The sequence below is a fragment of the Halichondria panicea genome, chromosome 10 (assembly GCF_963675165.1).
Source record: "Halichondria panicea chromosome 10, odHalPani1.1, whole genome shotgun sequence".
NCBI classification, from domain to species: domain Eukaryota; kingdom Metazoa; phylum Porifera; class Demospongiae; order Suberitida; family Halichondriidae; genus Halichondria; species Halichondria panicea.
Window position 1 is genome coordinate 3,378,480 of NC_087386.1, and position 20,278 is coordinate 3,398,757.

The 20,278-nt window shown below is 41.0% G+C and overlaps 2 protein-coding genes and 1 long non-coding RNA gene across 3 annotated transcripts in view; 2 read left to right on the top strand and 1 right to left on the bottom strand.

The window, feature by feature from the left end:
* Window positions 1-13: 13 nt before the first annotated feature.
* LOC135342391 (calcyclin-binding protein-like) lies at window positions 14-8,633 on the top strand. The gene is made up of 7 exons (XM_064539122.1): window positions 14-104; window positions 984-1,047; window positions 6,236-6,425; window positions 7,695-7,785; window positions 8,046-8,142; window positions 8,201-8,295; window positions 8,352-8,633. Exons 2-7 carry the CDS (start codon window positions 1,030-1,032, stop codon window positions 8,521-8,523), a joined length of 663 nt encoding a protein of 220 aa, XP_064395192.1. The 5' UTR covers window positions 14-104; window positions 984-1,029; the 3' UTR covers window positions 8,524-8,633.
* Window positions 8,634-8,781: 148 nt separating this feature from the next.
* The window catches only part of LOC135342388 (T-box transcription factor TBX19-like), a 28,872-nt gene continuing 17,375 nt past the window's right edge, over window positions 8,782-20,278 (top strand). The window contains exons 1-3 of the mRNA XM_064539119.1: window positions 8,782-10,441; window positions 10,593-10,863; window positions 15,038-15,368. Of these exons, the coding sequence (XP_064395189.1) occupies window positions 9,849-10,441; window positions 10,593-10,863; window positions 15,038-15,368 (1,195 nt within the window). The 5' untranslated portion in view covers window positions 8,782-9,848. The remainder of the gene's footprint in view (window positions 10,442-10,592; window positions 10,864-15,037; window positions 15,369-20,278) is intronic.
* Window positions 18,333-20,278, bottom strand: part of LOC135342395 (uncharacterized) — a 72,984-nt gene continuing 71,038 nt past the window's right edge. The window contains exon 3 of the long non-coding RNA XR_010396862.1: window positions 18,333-18,482. This is a non-coding gene — a long non-coding RNA (uncharacterized LOC135342395). The remainder of the gene's footprint in view (window positions 18,483-20,278) is intronic.

A 20,278-nucleotide genomic window follows, 5' to 3' on the forward strand; every position in this document is an offset into this window, starting at 1 on the left:
GTTGCGTTCTATTGGATAACAATCGGTAGAAGTCTATGCAACAGACACGTGGACTCTACAACCAAAACCTGTCTCAGAGAGAGCGAGCAGAGAGAGGCCAATTTGTAAGCTATCATTATAATTATGTATAGGGCTACAAGTTGTTGGAGTAAAGTTGTTCGAATCCCAGAGTAGGGCCTCTAATAATTAGATATTACTATCTAGATATACTAGATCTAGTATCAGTACAGAATGTGTGGCTCTAGTGACGTGACTTGACAGTGATGATCACGTCATTGTGATAATTTATACCTCGCTTTAGTTGGGCGTGGCCCCACCCTGGACGCGAGCGTAGGGTTGGGCACCACTGCAATGTCAGGTTTGTTCCACTGACACTTAGCTTTAGGGTGTGGCTAAGCATGAATACGATTAATTCCAAGTGGGCGGTAACCGCAAAGCTCAGTTAGAATGCTACTGCAGGAGTCATTTTTGCATACCACTAGCTCTAACTGACCTGGCGTGTTCCTGGATCAAGCTGGCTTGTCTACTATTGTTGCATTTTGATTTGACTAAAGAGAATTACTAGTTACTGACTCGTTCATTAATGAGCCACGCCTTCACACTTGAACTCTGCAATCTGATTGGGCTGCAAATTTTTTGCAGCAGACACAAACCTGACATTGCAGTGGTGCCCAACCCTACGCTCGCGTCCAGGGTGGGGCCACGCCCAACTATCCTCGCTTGACTTTATTGTCCTTGAACTGGTAGTTTGTTTGATGTTTTGATTGTGTTGGAATGTTTTTGTCTTTTGCAGTACCGTAGTTGATGTAATTACAGCGCCAGTAAAAAAATAATTATTTTTGCGAGACTATGTACATAAAACAAATGAATTTATATGGTGGTATATGGCCAACAATTTCGAATTTCGTTTAATTCGACTGGCGCTGTAATTACATCAACTACGGTAATCATAATTATCGCACCACCTCTGTACTTGACATTAGGGGTTGAAGTTGCTCCACCACAACATCCAAACATCGTGCTGAAACAATGAGTGAACTAGATCAGGTAACTTGGTGATTACAGTATGCCTCAGTGCGCATGCGAAATTGTTTGGGGTTACGCCCACTTCCAGTCACACGTGACTAGGGAAAATCCCATACTCAGCCAGGGGAAGTCCCATAATAGACTTGCGTAGAGCTAGCTAGCTGCCACGAACAGTCAACTAGCTAGCCTAGGCTAACCTGAACACTCCTTTGGCAGTTGGTACATTAAAACAACAGGTACAATCATTGAATCAAATTACAATAGCTACAAAAACGGATAAATAGCTAGCTGGTAGCTGTAGTAAAGCCACAATAGCTAGACTGAAAGGGGGGATCCGTGGCACCCTGGGATCTCCCCCTGTATCCGCCACTGTATTGCACATCACAGACCAGAAGAGGTTGGACAGTATCATGTGCACCTATAAGCGAAGTATTTCTATGAAGGCTGGTGAAGGAGGCTACATGGATACAAGAGAGATGGCTGTTTCATTTCAATGTTGTAGATCTTTTGAGCACATCATTTTTAGTTTTAGAGTAAGCAGGTCTATCAGTAGAATAATTATGAAAGTACAATTTTAACAAGAGTATATATATAAAAAATTATACACAATACATTATCAATTATTCTCTGTATACGCCCTTGACATTATGCATATCATGTGAATTAACATTGTAAGAGTTCGTGAAGGTCCAGCTGATGCATAAGAATGTTCAGTGAGCGCCTGCCCCAGGAGGAGGTGGTAGCTCCACAGCTACAGGGTGTTTGTGAAACTGTGCTCTAAGTGTTATCTTGCTTTGGGTGGCCATATCTAGATCACAGACAGTAATATAATGTGATGATGTCATTATTCTACAAACATTTTTTGGGGGAGGGGGGAAGCTGAGCACTTTGGTGCCCCCCTCCCCCCCCCACTAAATGAAACCCTGTAAATGGTTGCAATGCGATGAAAAGTAACAACTTTTATAGGCTTCTAGCCACGTTCTCTTGGATTTTGATTCATGGATTTGCAAACTAAAGCTTTGTTCTCCAGTTATGGCTAATTTCACTTACAGTGAAGGTCGTTTTAGAATCTTTCGTAGCATCATCTGTTCGCACAAAGTTTCTATTCAACTTATAAGTTAGCCTTGCACTAAAGCGCTAGAAAAGATCTGTAAAACTAGCTATACTAGTAACCATTTGTGAATTTGTCCTCTTGCAGACACAACCCCTTATTCCTGTGGATGCATGCGCATGCACGCTCATCCCCACGTGTGAGAGAATCCATTTTGAAACCCAACAGAATCAATTTACTTCTTTTTCTTGAGGGCCTGGTAAGACAAAACACTACAATGATATATACCATTATTATGCAATAGATTATACAATACTGAATAGATAACAATTAATAATATGCATGTACACAGGTCACAGACTTTTTATACCTCGGTGCGCATGCACAATCGAGGTATACGGTAGTGTGTTTGTGTGTGTGTGTGTAGACTGCTACAGCTGCTCAAGGATCAATGAAGTGCAAGGAGTTTATATAGGCTTCTAGTCACGTTTTCTTGGATTTTAGTTCGTGGATTTGCAAAATAATGCTTCGTTCTCGAGTTTTGCTTACTTGGAATGCCATTGCAGCCTTTTCAGAAGAGCATGTAGCCAAACTAGTTTACTGAGGGGCAAAATATTCTTGGTTGGAGGCTGAACACGAATATTTTGCCCACGAATGAAGCGACCTTGCCTATACCTTTACCTGCAGTGCAAGCAGCACCCACGAAATGTCTCAATATTGCTGTTGCTGAACCACGAATATTTTGTCTCCCGAAAATTACTCGCTATACGGTATAGATGATATAATGCTTCAAAATAAAATTCTACGCACAGTTTTCTGCTGCAATGTCTCTGAGCAAGCTTTCAGCTGCAGACTTTTCAACTGCAAATTCTAGGCTTCAGAAAGCGCAAGCTAACAGAACATTTTCGATTGACACGACGCTTTTCAGCCCATCGTTGGTAAAACTAGTTAATGCTCACGCTGATGCTATTGGTGTATCACCGGAGTTCATTTTTTGGCCATTGCTCACGGCTACAGCGTCAATGATGGGAACAATACACACATCAAGATTAACCCGAGTGGTGTGAGCCAGCCATGATTTGGTTTGTAATTGCAGCCCGAAATGGGGGGAAAAAAACAGCTGCCTTACGACGAATCAGCAGGCCAATAATGGATCTTCAGAAGAAGTTGCATGAAGCGTGAAAGTCGAATGACGATCAAGACAAACTACCACAACCTTCCCAACTAATTGTCGATCATTTCAGCTTTGAGGAGCTGCACGCGATCATGTGTCGAAATCGTGGCCAAATACAGGGGTTGTTTGACAAGATGAGCAGTTTTTACGGACAGCTCGACCCACACCCGTCCACGATGGATCGTAAGACCCTATTAACTCTTATAGTGGAGGCTCCTGGGCAAGAAATTACAAGTCTTAATCTGCTAGCATGGACCACACATCGTTTAATGTCACTGGATTTATACAACCAGCGTTTGTTTACGAAATCTTGTGCGTGACGCAGACGGCCTCAATGATAGACAGCTTTTTGATTTCCCTCCTGAACGGGAGCTGCATCTGGACGAACTCGAAGTGTAGGGCTGCATCCAGGATTTTGGATCGGGGGGGGGGGGGGGGGGTGAATTGGGCAAATTAAAAATGTAGGAGGGGACGAAGTCATCAGAATTATAGCAGTACAAAATGAATCTGCCAGATCCTAGGGGGGGAGAATTACCCCCTCGCCCCCTCCCTCAACGCAGCCCTGAAGTGTCCATGACATCTGACTCTCCAGATCTGCTTTCGCTCTTTTCAGCAATGTACGACCATTACATGACTGGTCTCGTAGAGTACCATCTGCAAGGAGATGCATTTAAAATGTACGAGAAAACTCACGACGAATTAGTAGATTTAAAAATAAAGACAACAAATGAAAATACAAGGGATCCTCTCAAAAGCAAGAGGATACTGCGCCATGCAAGGATCGCAATGGTTATTCATTGCCTTGAACAAGCCCTAGAACGGATTGATGACAATGTCGACGAAAACTTTCAGCTTTGGGAATCATTGGTGACACCCAAAGCTTGTAGAAGCAGCAGCAGCAATTACTCACCACCTGAATCATCAGAAGTTTGAAATGCTGGGTATCAGCTGTATAGACCCTGTTGAAGCAGACAACTTGCTAACAAGCAAAATGATGCGCTTGTTGTCAGCGGAATGGCGCTCAAGCGATGGCACCATCACACCTGCCGAAGTTCCCAAAAACACATCAGCGAGAAGGTTGGGCCAAGTTATCCATCATCGAAGGCTCTCGATATGCTGCGACAGGCTGAATCTTTAGGGTATGGGGAAATGAAGGAGACCACAGCTGCCAACTACTATCGTTCTCAAAAAGAAAGGCCACAGAGAACTTACTGTGTTGAATCCCTAAAAAAAGTAAAGCTATCCGAAGAAATTACTCAAAAAATTTCGATGAACATAATTATAACTGAAGAGTAGCTTATTATAACAGTCTCATAATAATTATATACTTACTCTATTATTTACTTTTAATTTACTATAATTATAGAGAATGTACTAGAGTTATGATAATTATAATTGTACTATGGTTGCACCAAAGATCAAAGGCTTCAGTTGTAGTTTATACTACTTATACAACCTGTCTGACCACAGCCATGGTATATGGCAGTTATACCCTAGTGTATAACTGCCATATACCATGGCTGTGGTCAAACTACATGTACAGCTAGAACTGAATACAGTATCCCACCTTTGCAACAAAATTGACACACTGTTTCAATTAAAACAATGACACACTACTCAATTCAATCAATATTAGCAAAATTAGAGTTAGAGAGAATTCAATACAAAACAGACTACTAATGATTTTAGTCAACATAAAAAGAGCCAAGTTCGAGCGATGAATAGTTCCAAAAAGGAGGCAAATTTCGAAGAACTCCGTGATTGTGAATCGAACGATACTGTGTTGCTTTTTTTCAACTTTCAACATTGGTTGTCACAACCTGCTTATTACATTGCTGCATGGGACCAGGAGCAGTAAGAAGGGTCCAGACTGCCAAGTGTTTCTCAGACTAAAGAGACTGCACTGCACTGGGCCAGTACAGTAGGCTTGTGGAATGATATTTTGGGGTACATTTGCACTCTTTGTAGACAAGTAGCACCAGTGTACTTTCTTGAAGTGCCTTCTATAAAGATGCAGAAACACAGCCTTCACAATTGCTTGCTTGAATCATAGACGCTTGCTTGAATCAGCCATCGCTTTTTAAAAAAATAGCAAATTCATTGCATAGCTATAGCAACAGTGACGTCAAACAGTAGTTATAAGCATATTCATTGAAGAAGCATGACAGGAAGTAGCTAAACATAGTAGTACAGTTCTAAACATAGTACAAGCCAGTTAAACTATGGCCTCTCGTGGTATATTTGCTTTACACGCTCGAGTAATCAGATAAACCAACTCGGCTGCGCCTCGTGGTTTATCAGATTACTCTCGCGTGTAAATCAAATATACCACTCGAGGCCATTGTTTAACTATAACTTATACGTCAGTTTTATAATTATTATCCGTTTTCAAGTAATAATTATGATGACAGTTATACACTATACTGTAATAACACTATAGTAAGTTATAATCTATGTATAACATCAATAATTATAATGTGGTATAATTATACAAATTAATATACAATTATACAGTTATACAGTACACTATACAACTATATACTGTATAGTTATACGCAATGTATAACATCAATATAAAGTGGTATAATTATACAGTTATACCAAATATACAGCTTTCTACAAGTGTGATGTACAATTATACAGCTATACACTATACTTTTTATCAACTATACACTTTATACTGGTTATTTCATAAATATATACTCAGTATAATTATTATACAGTATAGCTGGTATTATAATAATAGCAAGCAAATACCTATGGTGTATAAAGTATAATTATAACTGGTATAAAGATCCAATATATGATACAGACCCCAAGTGGGGTTTTACAATAAAATAATGTTACGGGAATATAATTATGATTTCCGCATACGTATTAAACAGTCAGTAACAGGCTTCCTTTTCTTCCTTCAAGGCTAGAGACTACACTATATTTCTGCAACAATTAAATGCCAGAGTGTGCATCAAATTGATTTTCTGTAGGAGTACATTGAGGAATTGGAGAGTCTTCTGACAATTGCTAAACACCCTGGGGTTGTTGCACTATTTAAGACGAACATAGCCAAAGCAAAGACTTTAAGTCCTGTCACTTCTCAAGCTCCAATATTGCAGAAGGTCAAAGCTCCACCTGTGGATAAGCAAGTGTCATCTAAAATAAGAATCAAGGAATATGGTACGACTCTGTATGTTAATTCATTGTGGTATAGTAACTCGAGGCACGTGGGTGGCCACGGGTTATACATGTAGTAGTCGGTTTGTTTGTTTGTTTGTTTGCCCGTCCGTCTGTTTGTGATTTCTGAGTCTGCTCACCTGGGTACCATAGCGTTGCGTGACGTTATAGTTATTGTCCACTACATTAGCATTTATGGCAGTAAACCTCCGATGGCCATAAATTCGTATTAGATTACTGGTAGCAATAATTTTCATTCCAGTGGGTATCATTATGCCTCTAGGTGTGATACGGTAAGCTGACTGTTTGTGTGTGTGTCTATCTGTCTATCATCTGTTTGCACTAGCGTTCTACTCGAGTTATGCACCAAAGCGCTAGCTGTTTGTTAGCTACAAGAGTCAGGAAAGAGCTGCAAAGCTGTATGCGTACAGTAAATGCGTACAGTGTACTGCCAGAAGCAGGCCTTGTGAACTCAGATCTCGTTACAGATCCACCCCCTTTTGAATTCATTGACAGGAAATACATTGTAGATCTACATGCTTCTATCATTAATTTTAAGCTTATAATTCTCTCACTATAATGACTGTGGGTTCATCGTCAACAATTGCAAACAACAATGATAATAATTATGACATAATTATTATACAATCGTTATGCCTCTGGTCCTCTGGTTGGTAAAGCCGATTCTGTGTGTGTGTGTGTACATTTTTAGTGTTGAAACGAGCCAATTCCAAGTTACAATCATTGCCTGGCCCATTTTTCACCTTCCCTTCTATTAAATAAAAATCGCCCTGGAACAGGCTATCTCTGTATTTATGCACTTATTCCCTGACTCGATACATAATAAATTATAGCGTGCTGATTATTTATATGTATATAGATATACTTGCTAATTGCTCCATAGCTGCAGGGTTTCATCTAGGAATTAAAATTTTTGGGGGGAAGGTTTACGCACGTTGCAAATGTTTGGTCACTCCCACATTTGTTGACCACACCCCCTATTACATGCTAGTACATCGCAGTGGATCTAGTTACATATTGCACATCATAGACAGTACTAATGTGATGATGTCATTATTATACAAACATTTGGGGGGGGGGGGGAAGATGAGCATTTTGGGGGGGAAGGTTCACCCCAGCCCCCCGGCCCCTCCCCACTAGATGAAACCCTGAGCTGTACCTGCATACTTCTAGTGCACATAGAAAAAGGCTTTAAAAGCTTCCACTGATGCGCTGTGCTTTCATATTGTACTGTCTTCTTTGCTATAATAGGTTGGGACCAAACAGACAAGTTCATCAAAATTTATATTTCCAATGTCCCTCAAGTCAGATTGGAGGATGTTAACAAACAGTTTTTTGAAAGGTGAGTTCGATCACTGTTATGCATGCCAATTGTTGCAATTTTGACTTAGCTGATGTCCCAGGGCCAATAAAAAACACTTAAGGAACAGATTATTCATGTATACTTCATCGCTTGAATTAAGGTCCGTGAACCGGTTATATTTAGCCGCGGTCTTATGCAAGCATGCCTGTATGACCTTATCCAGGGTGTCTACCTGCTCTTATCATAGAATTAAAGCAAACTGACTCTGTGCAATATTAATTCCAATGCATGGCATGTAGGGGGTTTACAGTTGAAGTCACTACTGATGGAAAAATGTATTCTCTGGCCATAAATGATCTTCTGAATTCTATCATTCCGGATCAGAGCGCTGTTAAGGTTCAGATGCACCAATAATTATTCATATACAGTATTATAGTTTCGTTTGCATTCCAAGGTACGTGGTGGAATGATCTGTGTGCAACTGCGTAAGCGTGCTCAAACCTTGTGGGATTGCCTGTTGTGGAAAGAGAAGAAAAATAATGTTGAAAAGTATGTAGGTATATAAATGTTGATAAAAGGACTGCATCATGGCAATGCCTTTGCAGGGACAGTGCACCAACAGACAAGGATTCACTGACAGACGATGATGACCCAGGAGCTGGTCTCATGAACTTAATGAAAAAAATGTATAATGAGGGTGACGATGATTTGAAAAGAACTATTACGAAATCATGGTATGAAGCTCAGCAGAAGCGTGGACAATCTTTAGAAGATTGATTTGACTTTCATGTTTCCAAGGCATACACTTATGTTTACACTGTTGAATGTCCGGAATGGTACTACAAAAGGATGTTTCCAGTATGGTTGTATAATTATAACTAATTATGTGCCCCTAAGTTTATCAGGGTTTCATCCAAATTAAAACACAGTGGGAGTTTTGTTATTGTTGCATTACAACCAATAGGTTACAATTAGGACTGGCTGGGAGTGTTAGCAGCTTTTTCGCTGGTTTTTTTATTCAAACTTGCAGGGAAAGACCCTGACTGACATTAGTTAAAAACATGGTACATAATAATGTGTTTCCCTTACGTTTCACATTGCATTTAGTTCGATGTATGTATGTCGTGCTTCAGGAATGCGGAATTGGGCGTGGCTACATTCGGTTAATATTTAATACACATCCAAACTGATCTACTATTGGCATAATAGCAATAATAATTTCATTAGATAGAATAAGTTGGAAGAGCTAGCTAGCTATAGGCCGGCTGTAGCCATAGATCTTGTATCTATGCTGTAGCGCTATTATAATAATTATAAGAAAGCGTCTCACATGAACAAAGAGCCAACAACGACACTACTACTCTTGGAAAGAGAAAGCAGAGACTGATTCTAACCGATAATGTAATGGCTGATCTATATGCGCACGCATTCAATCTCATTCGATCTCTATATATAATTATACTCTCTAGCAAGTCTACTCTTCCTTCTTTCTCCTAAAATTGTACTTAACTCGGCGCGAGGCTGCATGTTCATGCATGTGCGTATACCTAGTTTTATATATTATTATTTTGTGCATGTCCTCCAACAATGCTGTGATGGAGCACAATTTCTTCATTTCACTTGTTTTCTGGCGCTCTTCACTATTTATATTCCTGTGGGGATTATAGGAGCGTCTACTGTAGTCTGAAACTGCAACAGTACATTGTATTATGACATTGTATGAGTCAAATTGTTGTAGGCCGATCTACATGTATAACTGCAAGAATCTCCAGACCTGCTCTAATTATTAGGTCTGGTCCTGAGACTATACAGGTATAATTACGTAGTTAACCCACACATGAGTTAGGATGCTCAGTAGGATGTACAAATGCTGAAAACAACACCATCAACACCTGAGGGTGTCCATTCCATAACTGAAGACATCCAATCAAATTCTGAATGTTGAATTAGCACATGCCTGTGGTAATGATTCTTGTTTCTTTTTTCCTGCAGTTTTGTGTAGGTTTGCAGCTAGCGCCTTCTGAGTATTGTCAACTGTTTAGCTTGACAAGTTACAACGTTTACAATGCTTGTTGTCTAGATCTAGTTGCTTGAAAACAAAAATGAGTGTTGGCTCAGAAGACAGTCTCACAGAACTTCCACTGCCGTTTGATATTTCCTCAGCAGTTTCCCGAGCACTGAGAATAACCAGTTCCTCAGGAGCACATGAAGATGAATCTCATCAAATCCACCCCGCTAGTATTGGAAATCATTCTCAATCGCTGACTCGATATGAACCAGACTTCTGCTGCATGCAGGAGTATCCCTCTCTTTCACCCTGCTACCAGTATTCCAGGCCTCCACCTCCTGCATACCAATGCCGAACAAATGATGCCCAACCTGGCCTTGTAAACATCAATTCCAGTAGCAGCATAGAGCAGTTTTACGAGTTTTCTGATTTATCACAGCCACCTTTCTATGGCAGAACGCAATCCCTTTCTTACCAAAACTTTTATCCCGACAAAGAACCATACACACCACCAGCAAAAAGGCGAAGGAACACAATCCAATGCTGTCATGATAGCGACTATTCTTTGAATGATCACATTCACGACTACTATTCTGACTGGCCATGGACAGCACTCTTGGAAAACAAATCTCTCTGGAGAAATTTTGATGAAGTTGGCACAGAGATGGTTGTTACAAAGGGAGGAAGGTGAGTCACATGTTTAAAGAAATAATTACGAGTAACATTAGTTATGTAGTATGTCACTCATTAACTTCAAGTTACACAATCGGCTTACTGACAGTGCATGTATGTTATCATGGCTGTATACTGGTACTACACTCACTTTTTTTATATTCAGGAGAATGTTCCCCCACCTGGAAGTGAGCTTTCAGAATCTCAATCCCACCTCAGTATATTCCGTAAATTTCGAGATTATCCCTTGTGATGGAAAACGTTACAAGTTTATCAAAACAGATTGGATGCCAACTGGTCGAGCTGAGAAGAAACAAGCACAATCAGTCTATGTGCACCCTGACTCTCCCAACAGTGGCAGCTTCTGGATGAGCAAAACAGTCACCTTCAAGATGGTGAAATTGACTAACAACAAGATGCCGAAATTTAAAGACCAGGTATTGTAGATTCTAATTGTTTGCAGCATTGGAAGATATGACTCAATGATCCCTATGATTCTGAGATCCCCACACCCATGTTTCCAACAACTATATAATTATATGCACCTGCTGCTGGCGCTTTCACAAGGAGGTGACCTCCGTATTAATTTACGTGCATGCGCATGTAGGGCTACTAAACAGGAAATGTCACTAAACAGAAACAACCAATACTGGAGGGGGCATTCGTTTTTGCTTTGCAACTGTTGAATATGTGTACTGAAAATGGCGATCCAAAGGAGGTTGGTCACACCCGCTGAGTCAGCACTTTTACCTCACTCTTGCATTCTCGAGCGTTTATCTCTCTTGTACGCTTTACATATCCTGTTAGTTTTTGAATCGTAGTAAACACGTGTAGTTTTAAACTGACCTGGCTACGGAGAGAAAACAGCTAGCCAAAAATCTGCAAACGATTGTAGCATTCTATGCTATATCCAGTCAGTAAACATATCTGAGAATGGAGATACTATAGCCTTCAAGTTAAGTTTGCAGCACTACTGCACCAGACATGATTTCACAGCAGTATGTAGCCATGCACGCAGCGCCTATCTCACAAGTGGTCACAAGATATTGTGACGTTGCTGCATGTGCATGTGAAACAGTCACGTAAAGAGTGTGATATTATATATCATCTGCCTCGCGTGGAAGCAATCGCAAATCTAAGCTTGGAATGCCAGTGCATGTAGCTGCAAGAGTGAGGAAAGAGCCGCATGCGAAGCCGCGTTTCAGATCAGAGAGCAGCCAATAGTTATGGACTTTGAACTTTTAGCCCTTTTTTTTTAGCAACCATCATGGTGGATCATTTCCCACTCTTTAGCACCCATTGCATCCCTGCATTCAAAATTACGCAATTGACACTTCGTAGGTTCATTTCATATAAACGTTTGGCGTTTCCACAGAGGCATTAGCCACCTAGCTGTGGTGTTTTCATTAACTTTTACAAATAGCCATACAATATTCAACAACATACAGACAATCCATGCAGATCATAGATTATAATAGCACAAACAACGATCGCTAAAATAATGCTGACATTCGTAGGTTACTCGTGCAATAAGGATTGTAACAAGCAATGGCAAGGCTACTAATTGCACGAGAACCATAAGATTTTCACACATAATTGGAAAAGCTTTGTCGTCGAATCAAAGCGCACGGGAGCACGTACGTAGCACGTTGACTATTCCGTGTGTGTTAGCAGTGTTGTTCACATGCATAATTATGCTGTTGTACGTGACTACCATGATTATTGTCTATAAAACTGCACTGTTCTGCATAATAAAAATTGAGTCAGAACAATTTGGGTTAGGCATCTATAGGCGGCTTTAGATCGTGATTCTCTATGTGAACTTCTAGCAGGTCACCGTATAACTAGAATGTTTTGCCACATCATTCAATGGTATGAGAATTTTGCGAGTAAATCAATTCGCAAAACAAAACCTAAATTTGTAGCAAGTATACGCGATCCTTGCCAGATAGTCGCAAAGATTTTTCACCTGCATAATATCCTAGTAATTAATATGGTATGTAGGCAGAATTTATATGGTCGATCATTTAATTCCTACTCTTACCATTCCTGCATGCTAATAATACTAAAATTAATTGGCTTGCATGTGTTTTGATTCTTGTGTGGCAATGGCAGTACTTGTGATATCTAATACGTACTAGTTAATACACCGTTGCGAGTGCTCTATGGATATTATTGGCCAAGCGGAAGTTCGATAAGCTCAGGTAGCTCGAGGCGAAGCCGAGTGCTACGTGATGCTTCGAGAACTTCCACGAGGTCAATAATATCCATGGAGCACAAGCGTAAAACGGTGCATTAATTGTAGTTTGCAGCTTCTTGCAACTACCATGTACCAATAGCTATCGCTCTAGTATAGAGCTAACTAGAATAGAAACCTTCTACGAACAGATTTCTGCAAGGCCTTCGACTCGGTCCCTCACAAAGACAAAATTAATTGTGGAGAATAGGCATCATAGGCGGCTTGTGGCTATATGATTTGATTGATCCTTGAGCAGGACGTACACAGACGCACAAACACAGTACCGTATACCTTGCTTGCTCATGCATGCACACCGAGGCATAATTATGATTATATTGACCTTAATAAATACAGTGAGTACCAGACACCAGATGAGTTGGAGTTGGTGTGCTGTATGGGTTGATGGCTTTGTGACACTGTCAGTGTGCCTCTGATTCTAAAATAAACTTGAGTCTTGTTCTCTAGTGCGTGAACCTATAACGATGCATGGGCCACAAGCTAAGTTTAATGGGGAAGTGTAGTACGTTATCTCCGTTGCCTCTTTTCACCTCAATATTACCGTATAGCGGGTAATTTTCGAGGGACAAAATATTCGTGGTTCAGCAATATTGAGACATTTCGTGGGTAATATTTTCGTGGTTGGAGCTTGCACTGCAGGTAAAGGTAGGCAAGGTCGCTTCATTCGTGGATAAATATTCGTGGTCAGACCTCCAACCACGAAAACCATGAATATTTTGCCCCACGAAAATTACACGCTATACGGTATTATGCTATGATTTAAACCAGGAGTACATTAAAAGGAGTATCCAACTGTGGCAGTTGTAGTGTAACCCACGTTACGGTACAAGTTCATGTAGAAGAGTGAATGAGCGTGGGCATGCAGTGCTAGAGATGTTGGACTGCCCACGTAGAGATCTATGACTTTGCCTGCAGCAAGCTGGACATGGACTTGAAACTGGAAGTTTGCAGCACTAGCTAACTATTATTCTAAGGTATAGAGTACATGTAGAGCTTATAGCTACATGTAGATTGGTCAGTTACTCTTTGCCCGCTCTTTTTTTCTACTAGTCTAGATTGTGTGTTTAGATTCTCAGACTATCACCACTTATCTTTCTTGTGTCTTTCTAAATGCTAGATCTACAATGTAGCTTAGGTAGTCATCATTATCATCAGGAGCACATTACAGAAGGAGCGTCTTACCTCGGGAATCGCATCTCGTGCAAGTTTGCAAAGCATGACCTTATGCTAACTAAAGTGGGTCTTCTGCGGGTGAGTGCTAATTGAGCTGACGGGTGCACTCTTACCAAGCATAGGTCAAGAGCTACAGCTAGCTAGCTAGCTATAGGCTTGCATGGTAGTAAACTCTCTCTTCTAAGAACCCCAGTAAGACTCCCTACTGCAAAAACAAAACGCCTAGTATGTGTTAGTCTAAGTCTAGCAAACTTTCTCTTGACAAAGTGACTGGATATGCTCCTATTTCAGAACTTTCTGTACCTCACCAATGATCGACAGTCTCTTCCATGATGTATACCAACATCCGTCAAAGATCTAGCTATTCATTTTAGCTCTTTCTGGCTCAACCTAGCTCTCCTGCTGCTGCACTACATACAAAATCCGTTCATAATGATATTCACAGGCTGAACGCGGTCTGTAATTTATGTACACAGTACTTACACACTATAAGGCAATGCGGCGTTTAGGAAAGCACACGAGATGCGATTTCCGAACCCAAGCAGAGTTAGACGCTCCTTCTGTAATGTGCTCCTGTTATCATCTAGCAGGTAGCTACTTTCACCAGAGCTAGCTAGCTGGCCACGCTGGTTCGATCCCTGATCTCAGCTTGGTGGTTGCCTCACTTATTAACTCTGAATGCATGGGAGAATACTTTACGTACGATTGTGGGCTACATATCGCCCACGTTCATAAAAATCCTTGTGGATCACGCGATTTAAACCAGGCCTTACTTTTTATTAACTGTACGCTCATTAATTTCTTTGCTGCCTTATTTTGTCTATTCTTCTTTTGCTACCTTCTATTGGATAAACAATGACAACAGTAAGAAAAAGTAAGGCCTGGGAACAAGTCTATGGGTGCGTATGTGTTGTGGCTAAAAATGATATCAGCACACACACACACACACACACACACACACACACACACACACACACACACACATGCGCGTACACACACACACACACACACACACACACATGCGCGTGTGGTTTGTACCTCCAGCCCACATTTAATTTTATTCATGGCTAACAGTTTACACAACTGCGACGCATTCAGTCCTAAATGTAGAATGGAATGTGCGTGGGAGTTGCATACTCCTCTATGACTTAAAATATACATGACTGCTGTTTTCTGTTCAGATTATTCTCAACTCGATGCAAAAATATCAACCTGCCATCAGAATCAAAGATGAGAAACTTGGGGGCACTAAGTTGATCAGTTTTCCTGAGACGACATTCATTGCGGTGACTGCCTATCAAAACAGTGTGATGACCCAAATGAAGATTGACAACAATCCATATGCCCGTGCTTTCAGAGAAGGAGATCAGTCTGGCCTCTATCCTGAGAAGAAAGGCGGTCACTATGATAGGTTCAGGAAATCTTCTTCTTCTTCCCCATTACATGAAAAGAAGAGTAAACAGAGCTCATCCTCTCCTGGGTACACAACCAGTGCAACTAGCGTTGAGTCAGGTGAGTAGTAGTCACCGAGTATACATGCATTACACATGCATTACACACGTACTGTTCAGTTATTCTTTTAATAATTTCATGTGCATGGTAGGTGCTATACATGTACATATAATGTTTTGGGTTTTGGGAATTTTGCATACCATGTAAAACTCATCAAAAAGAACCAGATCTGAAACTGACTGCACGGCTGTATTCTACTGTCTTTCTTGTGTGTATGCGATATGGGATTGTAAATACGTACGTTCACATGCATGTAGAGATTTAAGTTTTCTTTCTTCACTGTCCCATTTTCACTAGTAGTGAAGGGAGTGTGGGTATGTTTCTTGAGCTCTTGAATCCCTGTTACACACAGATATTCAGTAGTGAGTCGCTGTAGGTTGAGAGAAATAATGTTAGCGGGATCCAGGCATAGAAGGTGCTTAGAGAGAAGGTTCATGCGCGTGATAAAAAACGTCCTGCATCTATTATTATGGTGCACCGTCCATCTATTTTTGCATGCATGCATGTAGATCGATCAGCATTGAACTGGTCGTGATCCTAGCATGCATGTTTTACGCACATAATTATAAATCATTGAGCTAGTTAGTATCGTTTGTTAAGCCGTAATTAATTGTTGCTAGGATAGATAACTGAGATCGAGCAATGCACATGACGCAGTCTATGTGAGTGGCTCTGGGTCTAGCCTAGTTTCCAGTTCGACTTTCACCCCGAAAAATCGGCTTGGGAACGAGGCTACTCTGGGACTTTGCTTCCAAACTGTCGACCATATCTTCATCGCGTAATGAATTTTGCGAAAGTAGTTCACAGAAAAGAGTGCATGTGGTTGCCTGTGTTGTGGTTTGGTGGTCATGTGTATATAGCTGCAGCATTTATGCAAACCAACAAGACAGGGAGGTCACGATAACTACATTCCAAAATTTTTTTTGGGACGAGTCATTGATAGTAACGTTAACCTGGCTAGTCCATTTCCTGGGGCGTGGTTTCCAGTGAACAGAAACTTGTGTGAACAGTTGACATAATTATACGCACGAGACTGCAACAACCTTCACTTGTAAACGAAGTGTTCGTTTGTGAATCTAATCCAAAAGAACATGGCTAGATGCCAGCCTATAATTATAGAAGCAGTACGTTTGTAAGCTAGATGACTCTCTAGCCTCGAATCCAGGCCGATTAAAATACGGCCTGGTATCTATTGCATGTGTAATTAATCATAGGCGTGGCTGTCCACGCCCATGTACTATCTACTATTATATGAAGCTTTGTATAGCCTAGCTAGCTAGTAGTTGGGCGGAGCTCGACCGTCCCTGACGGGAGGTAGGGTTTCAAGCCTATGTCAGGATTTGTCTTTGCTGCAACTATAGTTGTAGCCCAATCAGATTGCAGCATTTCTACTGTGGTCTGTGTCACGTCCGGTTGCGCAACCTCAAGCAAGATAAAATTGGTTAACACCCACTTCAGAATAATAATATTCATAGAATAAAATGATTATTCATAGCTGCTTATCAGCGTGTTACATAATTCAGCAAGACAAATCCTGACAATAGGCTTGAAACCCGACTTCCCGTCAGGGACGGTCGGGCTCCGCCCAACTAGCTAGCTAGCTAGCTGTGGCCTTCTCTAATGGTGTTGTGTTGAGAAGGCTTGCACACGAAGCCAGAAGAGGCTCTCTCTCATCTGATGGTTGGATGGTCGTGATGTTTTGAACTGGGTTTCTGACAGACTATGGCAAGTCTTGGACTTTGTGCTTCCAACTGCAACCATAGGGCCATCGTAGAGGTAGAGATGTGAGCCTCTTCTGGTTTCAAAATAGTGTGCAAGCCTTCTTGACAACGCAATAGAGAACATAAGCCACAGCTTCACAGGAGACAGAGTTTAAAGACTATGGCAAGCTTTCAACTGCAACCATAGGACCATCGTAGAGAGCCTCTTCTGGCTTTAGACAAGTGTGTAAGCCTTCTTGACAACACAATAGAGGGCATAAAGCCACAGGAGACAAGTATTTGTTAAAAATAATACGGAAAGAAACTAGTAAACAAACTAGTTTACGGTATAATTTTACAAAGGTTTACTAACGTAAACGAATTCCCCAGATTCTGCTCAGTTTGCGCATGTGCACTATCACCCATGCAATAGAGACCAGGCCGTATTTTAATCGGCCTGGTCTCGAGGCTAGCGACCTTCCAAATATGCGACACCCTCCATCTTAAGACAATTTTCTGGCCTCTTTAAGTTGGGACTGTTGCGTTGACAATATTTTTTTTATGTTGCGTCCTAGAGGTTAAACCAAAAAATAGTAGTTATAAATACTGTTTTGGAGGTTTTCAATAGTATTTTGCTACATTATTAAATCCCAGATCTATATAATAGTTAGACACTGTTTAGGAAGTTTCTACATTATTTAGAAACCCAAAGGGCTGGTTGTAGTATCACAAACGCAGTGAGGGTTCTACTAGCCCTGAGGACTTCTAAATCTGTGGAAACTTCCTAAACAGTGTCTAAGCATTTTAGATCATAGCAACCATGTGTATTTAGCCAATCAGATCTTATGTAATCTTTGCTACATGATTTTCTAAGTGAAGTACATGATTTTCTAAGTAAGTACATGATCTTCTACATAAGTACATGATTTTCTAAGTTGGATAGAACACTTCCTTTAGCCAATCAAATTGCAGTATTTATGGCAAACATGATCTAAATGCATGTAAAGTGTATTCTTATTCTCAGTCAAACTTTTTCTCAAAACTCTCATCTAATGTGTGGCACTCTCAGATACACAGACACAGTGTTGTCGGTGTCCATAAGCTCCCGCCACTTGTAGTACCCTCGCTACACTCGGGACTATGTATCTAGATGATTTATGAATGAATTATGATGATGCCTGCCTGCCTAATAGCTGATGTGGAGTAGTAGCTTTGACGTGGACATGTGGATATTAGTCTAGCATATTCTAGCATTCAACTAGCCTCAATTCCAGGCCGAGTTGTTTCTAGCTAGGCCGACAACTAGGCCTGGTGTTGATTGTATCTGGGCGTGGTTAGGAACCAAAAAACAAGAAGCAGAGAGATTTGCAAGAACAACACACCTGTCGACAAGGGCCGGCAGTGTTGGTCCTACCTACTAGTTTGTAGTCCATCACAAAGGGCAGTGAGTGAAAGCAAGAGATTTGCCATACCATGTTGAAAATCATGGCAAAGACGTTTCTTCCTTCTGCAAGAGCTGGGCCTGTTCTGCAATGAGAGTGGGACCTTCTTGTAATGTATACGTTAATCTGAACAACTTAAACTTGCAGTAGCTAGCTAGCTAGATAATCTACTTTTAGGGACTGCACGAATTCTCTGGAGGGGCGCAGTAGCTAAAAGTTAACTAATTTGCAACAGCAGTAACATGAGGGGGCTACTTTATCACAAGAATCGGGGCGCGATGTGCAGTCAAACTTGCAAATTTACTGCACAAAACATAAGCTCAGGTGATTTCATTAGTGACCTTTTGACCCTGTCCACCCTCCTCTGGACTACCGTAATGACCTTATTATTGTGGACCCGTAGAAACTGGATTATTAGCTCTTACCATAGATTAAAAAGGAAGGGATTGGAAACGACCAGGCCTCTCCGTGTAACACTCCGCGTTATGATTTAGCGATCGTGAATATTTTCGTGGTTGACCGTTATGAGGTAGCTCTCCTATCCATTAGCGATCACTCAGGGGCTGGGAGGTACTCTAGAAGTAAGTTTACACCACTGACAAGCTCTAAGTCCGTTGTCTTTACTCTGTTGTTTGTTGAGTTTAGCTTGCATGTAAATTTTCTCTTTCCCTGTTGTGAAGCCGAAACAGCAAAGGACATCGCTTGACTTGGTTATTAGAATGGTTTCAAAACCATGGATAAGCTGTACTGTTCATACACTTTAGTATATACTTTTAGACACACTAGGGCCTAGACCTCTCACGACGACTTCATAGTAAGAGCTATTCCTTCTTGTGTAAGCATTTATTTTGTTTAGCTTAGCCAACCTTTTAGAGCTAGATTCTCTTTACTTTTTCACATTAAAAATGACCAATTTCACTGCATGCTTCTATGTACAGCACATTGTAGAGCAGTCAAGACACTCACAGATAATGACAATGCTGACTATAAATGTAGTTTTAGCCAAGGAAGGGGATTGGAAACGAACATTTTTGCGTGGAACACTCCGCATTATAGGGTGGCTAAAACTACAAAGGATTAAATTTATAGTCAGCATGCTCATTACCTGTCTTGACTGCTCTACAATGTGCTGTGCGTAGAAGCAGTGAGAGGTCAAGGCCTTATACTAAAGCAGTTTGAAGGACTATACTGCAAACTTTTATGAACAGTACAGCTTCATCTAAAATCACCCTTTAACCGCCACGGGCCACGTGACTTTTTTGCGAAATTCTAATTCTGCGATACTTAGGAAGTAGCTCGAACTACGCACCTCCCTGTATAGAGGAAGAGCTGTAGAATCACGTGCAATTTAGTCTAGAATTTTCCAAGCCACGTTGCTATGTTAAATTTCATTAGCATCTTACCGCACGAAGTTTATAGCTATGGCTAGGTTGTTTACTTGTGCCGATGTGCTTGAACAGCTTGAGGACAGCAATGGCGATGTCTCCTCTGGTGATGACAGTGCCTATGAAGGAGAGGGGATAGTAGGATACCTCCCAAAGGCTACCAGCTTTATGCCAGACGCTGATGAACTGTCTGGGACTGATGACATGCATGACATGGACCTAGACGCTAGCTATGGACCAGGACGGTGAAAGACCAGGAGAGGGCTCGCTGTGTGACTCTGGTAAGTAGTATAGTATAGCTAGAATATCAGTAGTGTAAGTATAGTATAGCTAAAATAGAATTAGCAGTAATGAACAGTCTTTATGTGAGCTTGTAAATTTCA